Source organism: Quercus robur, chromosome 9, assembly GCF_932294415.1.
Source record: "Quercus robur chromosome 9, dhQueRobu3.1, whole genome shotgun sequence".
NCBI classification, from domain to species: Eukaryota; Viridiplantae; Streptophyta; class Magnoliopsida; order Fagales; family Fagaceae; genus Quercus; species Quercus robur.
Genome location: NC_065542.1, coordinates 52,557,140 through 52,566,779, shown reverse-complemented (window position 1 = coordinate 52,566,779; position 9,640 = coordinate 52,557,140). Strand labels below are relative to the sequence as shown.

Here is a 9,640-nt window from a genome sequence, read left to right as displayed (position 1 = left end):
TCTTTGGTTATGTGCATCATGTTTTTGATGTGTGCATGTTCTTTTTAATATCCTCCTTTAGGAATTCCTTGATTTTTAAGATCCTGGTTGTGAGATGCATGAATAAGTTTGGAAAATGCTAAAGTCACAAATTATTTTACAAACTACTAATATGGTGTATGGTTATTGGTAAATGAAAATGTGATATTAGTGGTAGTCCCAAATGAGAACCAATAAAAATTTGTCACATCAATAGCTTTTTAAAATGTTGTAAAATAATTTGTACCTATAGTATTACTCAATAAGTTTATGCTAAGGTGGAATTAATTATAATAAGCTCTAATCATTGGGCTTAGATATTATGAGCACCTAAGTTTGAGCTCCTTTAGCTTTAAGCTCTATATATGTTCTTTCAGCTTTAAGGATATGTGATATGAGTATTTAATAAGTCAAAGAATTTATTTAAATCCCTTATTATGAGTTGAAACATTTGATGAGAAATGTTGCATGCAATCATGTTTCAAAAATATATATCTTCAATAGATTTCAAAATCCAAATTATGTGATTTAAGCATATTGAAACAATTACTAATTTCAATAATTTGATATTTTAAAAAAAGAGTAGATACTAAACTACAATAATAAGCCAATTGTTATTAGACAATACCACTAAGTATGAATTATATATATAAAATGATAGATTACCACGTTACTTTATTCTAAGAGTACATAATAATTTTTCCTAAAATGAGTACATTTTGCGCAATAATCTTGAGATTGAAGTATTAGCTTCACACCCATTAATAACTCTCCATGGGAAGGCGAGGCTTGAGTACAACGTCAAGTGGGTTAACCTTAGGTAAGGCAATTCCTGGTCCTTCAAGCATGTCCACCTTCTCACTTGCCATGGTTGTCATATCAAATCCTTGAAGCACACGAGCTAGTGCCAAGTGAACTACTTGCATGCCATATGTGATTGCGGGGCATGACCTTCTTCCAGAACTGAATGGAATATACTCAAAATTTTGACCCCTAACATCAATGTCTGCATGAGTTGTCATGAATCTCTCTGGTTGGAATTCAGATGGATTCGACCACACACGTGGGTCTCTTTGCAACTTCCATATGTTAACGAGCAAACGAGTGCCCTTTGGTACAAAATAGCCACCAACAGTACAATCTTCCATGGCCTCACGTATTCCTGTAAGGGGACCCGGTGGATACAAACGTAAGGTTTCCTTAACTATGGCATGGAGGTATTTTAAGTTCTTGATATCAGATTCTTCCACCCATTTATCTTTCCCTACGTGCATGTCTAGCTCTTCTTGGGCAGCCTTTAGCACACTTGGGTGGTTTAAAAGCAGGGAGATTGCCCATGTTAGTGTAGTAGATGTGCTTCCTGCTCCTGTAAGGAGGAGAATCTGCCAAAAAACACACGCATACACAACAATAAATTATCAGTTGTCCCTAAATCTTCAATTGTTAGGAAATAATGAATTTAATTCACACCCTTAAAGTATGAGCCTAAATTGCCTTATTAAATGTCCCCACATAGGGTCTGTTTAGATTAAGGAAGAGAGATGGAGAGTGAAGTAGAATTTGCTCAAAATTAGTTTATTTTCAACCAACTCTACTCTACTCTCCCTTCCTTCCCTCTTAATCTAAATGGAACCTAAACTATTGAATGTTTCCTCAAAAAAACCAAAAGAAAAATTATTGAATAGTGGCCCAGTGGGCTCACAAAATAAAACTATTTCTTGGTGGAGTGTGTTATTTTCAATGAGCAACTTTGAAAAAGTCCTTTTCATAAGACAAGGAGAAATTATACCGTTCTCATAGTAGACCACATTACTTGTCCACCATTCCACTAAAAGATTCACACTTGGTTAAAATTGCTAAGTCAGTAATCAGTTTTTGTTATAAAAAAATTTTTGACTCAACAATTTTAAACAGGTGGAGAGTTTTTCAGTGGAATGGTAGATCACGTCACTTGTCAACCATAAAAACCTTATAATTTCTTCAAAACAAGCACCTCATGCTCATCAAATAAATATAGTGATTTTGCCCATAAATGAATCACTCTGAGCTCACTTTAAAATTTGAGATGATAATTTTCAAGATTAAGTTTTTATAATTCTCTCTTCTAGGTTCAAAATTGAGCAATGTCATGTTGTTTGTCTTTTTTTCCTGCCACATAACTCAATTATGCAATAATTATTGCATACTAACAATTATTGCATACAAGTATGTACAAAAACCTTTCCCATTACTTACTATTACATTTTTGAAAAGTTTATAATAACAACGTACCAGTGCTGTTGCCTTGACAATAGTGTCGCGGGTATGCCCCGAAATCTCAACATCCTCCGGAAAGCTTGATAGCATCACGTCCATGAAATCGCTTTCACCATCACTCTTCTGCTCCAGTCGTTTCTGAAGATGTTCAGCAAGCCAAATCTCAAGCACCGCGTCAAGTTCCTTAGCAGTCCTCTTCATGGAACTCACATGACCTCTATGGTCCATCCATTCAAGATGTGGAAAAGCATCGGACAAGATAAACACGCCACTAAGATAAAGAGCCTCTTTTATGGCACTTCGGAAACGGCATGCCTCACTCTTTTCTTCACCATATGTGGTGGTAGAAAATCGCTTACCAACAATTATCCGAAGGCTGATATTGAAGGTCATGTGGTCGAACAACTCACTAAGAGTCACCACCTTGTTGTTTGTACAAAGCAAGTGCAAGTTTTTGATCAAAGACTCCACTTCTGAGAATCGAACATGCTTGAGCTTTTCAAGCCTATGGTTCGAGAGAAGCTCAAGAGTGGCCATCTTTCTCACATCACGCCAATATTGACCATAAGGAGCAAGTGCAAATGTAGCATTGTTGTAAAACAAGTGTTTTCCAACTGCTATGCTGGCCCTTGTAGCAAAAGTTTTGTCATGGGTAGCTAGGAATTCCTTTACCATCTCCCAACTACTCACCACCAACATTCGATGGATACCCATTTTGAGTGAGAAGAATGGGCCATATTTGTCGGCAATGGCTCCAAGAATTTTGGCCATTGGCTCTTGGCCTCCTAGAAGATGAAGGTGGCCAATGATTGGTAATGCCCCAGAGGGTTCAGGGATTTCAATGCATTTGGTGTAACCCCTCTTGGTATTTGATCTGTTTTTTAAGGCAATAAAGATTACTGTCAAAGTAAAAAGCCCTAAAATAGTTAGGATATGATAACAAAACTCCATGGTGGTCTTAAGAAGTTGGGATGGCAAGTTGTGTGAGAGTGGGTAGTGTATTTATAGTACCAGTATCACAATCCAACCCAAGTAAAGGGTTAACCACGTTTATAATATTTATCTTGTTTCTTTTGCGAAGGAAATTGGATTACAAACACTATGCTATATCTTCCAAAATGAGATACAACCTATGTTCTTATTCAAGTAACTAAATTATGTAAAGACAAACTTGGTAATTCACGTCCCATTCATGTAAAAAACTAAAAATGGTAGACAAGTTAAAACATAGGTTTGGGCTCAACTATTAATTGAGCTAAGCTCAAACCCTCAAACATATATTCTTCAAAAAACTTGTGAGTATGAGGCTTCATGTTGGATTATGTAAGTTTGTAATTAAGTTTATATAAGATATCAAAGCAGACTAGCTGCACTGAACCAGAATGGTGAAGGTTCTTTCTAATTTACATCAAGCTCTATGTCATACAATCATATCAAGTAATCAGGGCATACTTTGGGTCTGTTTAGATACCGCTTATTTGCTGAAAACTGAAAACTTATTGCTAAAAACACTGTAGCAAAATAATTTTTAAAAATGTGAATAGTGCTGTGCGACCCAAATTTACCTAGAAATCTGCGTTTTGCTGAGTTTGGTGGTCCCATAAACAGTGCCATGGGACCCAAAAAATGCAAAACGCAGCTTAAAATTCATTTTAATGCTGGGCAAACGCACACTTTGTAGAAATCTGTTATTTATTCAAAATGATGTTGTTTCATCACTGTGCTAAGTCAGCTCCAACTTAAATATGTTTCCTGCTTGAAAAGCCTTATGAACATTTGTTGTCTATTTTTGAAATCTTATATAGTCTCCAATGCATAATGTTTTTAAACTTTGTTCAATTAACGTCTACCGACTGTCTTCCAAAAAAAAAAAATCTGCCGACTATGAAAGGAGTAAAATTCAAAACACAGGCAACATTTAAGAACTTAATTAATCATTTAAAAATTACTGAACCCCTAGAAAATAACAGTCCAAAACAACTTTAGAAAGTATTCAACATACACTGTCCAAACATACCCCCTCTTTCTTTTCTCATTTCATTATGACAAACACAACTTTAGGAAATCAAAGTCTGTCTTCAATTTTCATCCTATTTTGGCCCTTAGTTAGAATGTTAGATACCTTTTCTTTTCTATATGCTTAGCTTTAATTTAGATATAACATTTTTAAAACTAGATCTTAGGGTGTGTTTGGATACCACTTATTTTACTGAAAATTAAAAACTAAAAACTAAAAACACTGTAACAAAATAATTTTTAAATGTGTAAATAGTGTCTTGTGACCCACTTTTAATGAAAATTTTAGTGAAAAAAGAAGTTTGTGAGTCCTGTGAACAGTACACGGGACCTACTGAACATTATAATTTCAATGGAAATTTTGAGGTCAAAAAGGTAGTGGTAAAAACAAACAAAACCCACGTGATGGAGCACTTCTCAATAAAAAATAAATAAATAAACTAGAAAAACACTAGATGTTTGGACGCGCAAAACGCTATCCAATCGTACACTTAATTAATCTTATTTTAAAAATATAACTATCAAGAAACTCCCATGTCATATATATTAATAATTTTGAACCTCGATCCTAATGTCTATCTAAATTTGAAAATGACTGGTTATTGATATTTCTTCGAGTACTATTAATTTTATTTAAGGATTAATGTTCACTCAACAGATATATAATAAATGTATTTATTAAATAAAGCATTATAGTAGACAAAATTGTAAGTATCTCACATGGAGTTGTTTGCCCAATTTTGAATACAATGTACATAGATCATATATTCACAGACATTACACGTTTTATATCATTCTCGCTCTCATTTTCTCATACCATCAAATTTTTTTAATGATTGAAAAAAAAAAAATTTTAGTTCGTGGAGTTGAGGTCAATACCACCAAAAGTTGTTGAAGAGAGTAGAGGGGCTAACTCGATGTGAATAACACATAGAAGTGGATCCCACAAAATTCATGATAATTACAAAAATGTCATCCTAACTAATTTTTTATAATTCGAAGATAGCAAAATGTTATTCTCAATTTTCTTTACTCAAAACATACTTTTTTAAGGTACAAGTGAGGGAAATTGAGTTAATGAACAAGTCCAAACAAGTTTAATTGTGGTGAGGATCACGATTTATGAGTGGTGAAAACTCAGTATTGAGCAACAAAACTGAGCAAACCAAACACCTGTCACATTCTTCCAATAAAGATAAACTCAACTTTGAGTGGCGGAAATTCGCTCTTATAACCTAAGGTTAATAATCTTCCACGTGTTCACATTGTTTCATAAACTCTTATATGATCGTGACAAAAAAAAAAAAACTCTTATATGGTACATTGAGATATCTAAGGTCCTTTCTTGTCATGTCCTAATTCTGTCTAGGCACGAAGCTCACATCTCATTGGCTCTCCAATCTTCTTCAAGCACCAATAATTTCGATAGGGGGAGACAACTTTTCGTACTAATTAAATTATTACATTGTCGAAAATGAAAGTTTGTATGCAACAAACAAATTATATAAGCAACTTTGTCAAAATTATCAATGTAAAAATGCTCCTTATGCGTAGTTAATAAGCCTTTAATCATAAAAAAAAAATTGGCCTTTAATTTGGTTGTAATTCATCTTCCATCCCAGGCTCCTAGCTGCTGTTAGGGATGCTTGGAAGATTGATTTTGTTGCTTGTTCTTTTGATTAATGAAATTTGGATTTAGCAAAAAAGCATAAGCAACTTTGTCAACAAGTGTCAAGTTCCTCCATCGAAATCAAAAACAGTTTTCACTCAAAAAAAAAAAAAAAAAAAAGGAGTCAAAAACAGTTTTTGGTACGTCTACTCACTATAATTGTTTGTCCATCATCTGTCTAGAATTATGAGGAAAGAGAAAAGAAGTCAAATACGTACGTATTCTCTTGCATGAAATAATCAAATAAACCATATTTGATTTTGACATTCTTTTTTAGTGGCCTAGATGTATCGCACGTTTTTCTTATATAGAAATTCTCATATTGTTACTATGACATCATTAAATTTATGTTGAATATTGTAACTATAGTATCCTAAATCCCATTACTAGCCAGTCGGCAGCTATTACACCCAACCTAGTTTTGTTTTTATTTGTGGATGGTTGTTGACAAATATGAATCTAGTATTGTTTTGTTGTGGTTGATTGTTTTCTTCTACACATTAGAGAGAGAAACTATGAGAGTATAGAAACTAGAAAGCAGTAGAGATAGAGATGACAACAACATCAGCAAACAAATAAAAAGCTTTATTCCGTACACACTTTGCCTTAAGTTCATACTTCATACATGACTACTGTACTGATATTACATATGGTCCAATGGCGAAAGAATTCCCACTAATAGCAAAACAAAAGTAAGAAATTATCTAATTATTTGAAAGTTTGGAGTGAGATCAAGTGAGGTATTGCATCTAATGTAATAGTAATGAATAGTTGAGATTAAAAAAAAAAAAAAAAAAAAAAGCTTTTAATCTCAACCCAACCGGTACACAAAAATATTAAAAAGAAGTAAAAGTTAAAGTTAAAAATGTAAAAAATAATAATAATAATAAAAATAATAAAAAAATAAAAAAAATTGTGAAGAAAAATGGGTAATTGCATCTCAATCCGAACTTACCAGCCCCCTAGAATTTTGGAAAAGAATGACTTCAACCCAAAGAGAAAATTCTGACACAAAGAACCCAAACACAAAAAGTCATCGGATCAACTTAGGAACTTTAGTTTTTTTTTTTTTTTTTTTTTTTTTGAGAAACAAGCCAACATTTTATTCAAACTTGACAGAAACTTTCGTCCACCAGTACAAGTTGTTTCACAGTATAGGGTATGTCATCATAACCAAACCTTACAATGGGAGTACTTGGCTAGCTTTGCCAATTTGTCGGCCACAGTATTACCACTCCTTTTAAAATGTATAAAAGAAAAGGAGTCTATATTATTACTAAAAGTTAAAGCGTACTGTTTAATGTTGCTGTTCTTACGTTACGTCATATTAGCTGTCACATCATTTTTTTTTTCTTTTTTAAAATATAAATTTTCCTACAATTTATTTATTTACTTTTATTATCATCTTATAATAAATCCAGCCCACTACTTTTTTATTTACTTCCATTATCACCCTATAATAAATCTGTATAATTAATCTAGCCCACCTCTTATTTATTTAATTCCATTATCAAGCCCAACTCAAAGCCTTTCAGTTTAGTTTTAGGGTTTTGTGTGAGCCTTTTCAGCTTAAAGGACAAAAAAAAAAAAAAAAAAAACAGTTTTTTTGTTTGTTTTTTTTTTTTCTTTAAAATTTTCCTATAATTGTTTTTAGCATTTATTTTTTTTAATATATATTTACATTTCTCCAACCTTTCTCTCTCCCTTATCATTTCATCTCTCCACTACTTCTTCAATCTTTCTCCCTTCCTTACATTTTCATCTCCCCACTCCCTTCTATATTAATATCATTCTTCCTCTTTCCCTTCATCTTCCTTTATTTTTGTTTCTTCTTATTCACACGCCCTCTTACTATAAATTTGTCACTATCTCTTCTATTCTATGCATAGTTTTCCCTCAAAAAAAAAAAAAAAAGTTCCCTCTCTCTCTCCCTCTCCCTCTTTCTCTCTAAATTTTTTGGTGAATTTTTTTATTTTTCTTGCATCTCTACTTTAGGTTGATAATTTTTTTATATTCTTTAAATTCAATTTTGGGTTAATGCGATGTAGTTTTGTTTTTTAAATTGTTGTTGTCGTTTTTTTTTATTTTTTATTTTTTATTCTCTTTGATTGTTAAATGTTATCCTATTGCGTTCTAAAGAATTAAATATAGCATATAAAAATATAATATTATTCTATTACATGGCATAATTTGGATAATTTGATATTTATTCTGTTACATAGCATAATTTCTTATAGTGCTTAATTTAGATGTTAAACTATGAGACTTTACTAATTTTTGTTCATTTTCTAATCCTTTGTGGGTGGACAAAGTACTCTTAATAGTTGTATTAGAACTTAGAAGTACTCTATAATGCCATTTATTTAAAAAAAAAAGAGTAAAGGTTAGCCAAATGAAAATAATTGGATAGGTGACAAATTTTAACTTTTGCAAATTTTTTATTATTATTTTATAACAATGCATGTATAAAAATTTAATTCTTAGATTTTACTAATAATTATTTAATGTTGAAGTATTGCGTTTAATGCTGCTGCTCTCACGTTACGCCATATCAGCTGCCACGTCATTCTTTTTTCCTTTTTCTTTTTTAAAATATAATTTGTCCTACAATTTATTTATTTACTTTTATTATCACCCTATAATAAATCCAGTCCACTATTTTTTTATTTACTTCCACTATCACCTATAATAAATTTGTATAATATTAGGTTCTAAAGTTTAGGATTTTATGTATTTAGAACTCTAACGTGTAATATTGGCAAACCATGATCAAAACAATGTGTTTAGAAGTATTTAAATCTAGCTCAAAGTTGTAATTTTATGTAAAGTTGGAATCGAGTGAAAGCAGAAAGGATTGTGCCTTTCGGCCTGGCTCGATCGATCGAAGTTTAGGCTCGACCGATCGAAGCTCGGGCAGAATGCTTTTCTGCAGATTCGTCCAACTCAGCCCTATTTGTTTTAAAATGTTTTTAGGGTTTCTTATTTGTCCTAAGTATAAAAGGCAAACCCTAGCCACGTTTTAGTGTTGCTCATATTGCGGTTTGTGTAAATCTCTTATGAGATCTAGAGGAGCTTTCTTTTACACAAACTTAGGGTTTTCAAGGAGGAGATATTTTCTACACATTGATGATCAATTCAGTTGCTGTCATTAAAGCTTAAAGAATACACAAGTGGGTGTGCTTGTAGCTGGTGGGAATCCAAGAAAGAAGGAGTCCGTGGATTCGGAACTTGCACGTGGTCGTGTCAGTAAGTTCTACTGGTTGGTAGCAATAAGAAGTCGAGCGTGGGGGCTTGTAAGTCTTATTGTATGAACTTCGATTCTTTCAAGATAGTGGATTCAAGTTTACCTTGAGGATAGCTAGATCAAATCCTCCCCAGGTTTTTACCAGTTTGGTTTCCTGGGTGATCATATCTTGTATTATTTATTTTCCGCTGCTTTGCATGATTTGATCTTTTTTTTGTGATAACCTAGACTTGTTTAATTGGACTAAGTAACAACTTAGCTAATTACCTAGGTTAATCAATTGTTTAAGGGGTCTAAAAACTATCAAGTGGTATCAGAACGGGTAGCTCTTTTGTTGTTGATCCTTTGATCACTGAGCTGATCCTTGACCCCTTTTGTCATGGAACACGGACACTCTCTAGTTATCCCTCCTCACTTTGATGGGAATAATTATGCTT

The 9,640-nt window shown here is 32.8% G+C and overlaps 1 protein-coding gene and 1 long non-coding RNA gene across 2 annotated transcripts in view; one reads left to right on the top strand and one right to left on the bottom strand.

Annotated features, from left to right (window-relative positions):
• Nucleotides 1-626: 626 nt before the first annotated feature.
• LOC126699043 (dimethylnonatriene synthase-like) lies at nucleotides 627-3,269 on the bottom strand. The gene is made up of 2 exons (XM_050396594.1): nucleotides 2,290-3,269; nucleotides 627-1,400 (listed from the first exon to the last, which is right to left on the bottom strand). Exons 1-2 carry the CDS (start codon nucleotides 3,223-3,225, stop codon nucleotides 780-782), a joined length of 1,557 nt encoding a protein of 518 aa, XP_050252551.1. The 5' UTR covers nucleotides 3,226-3,269; the 3' UTR covers nucleotides 627-779.
• LOC126699045 (uncharacterized) overlaps nucleotides 2,984-9,640 on the top strand; it is a 63,688-nt gene continuing 57,031 nt past the window's right edge. The window contains exon 1 of the long non-coding RNA XR_007646675.1: nucleotides 2,984-3,072. This is a non-coding gene — a long non-coding RNA (uncharacterized LOC126699045). The remainder of the gene's footprint in view (nucleotides 3,073-9,640) is intronic.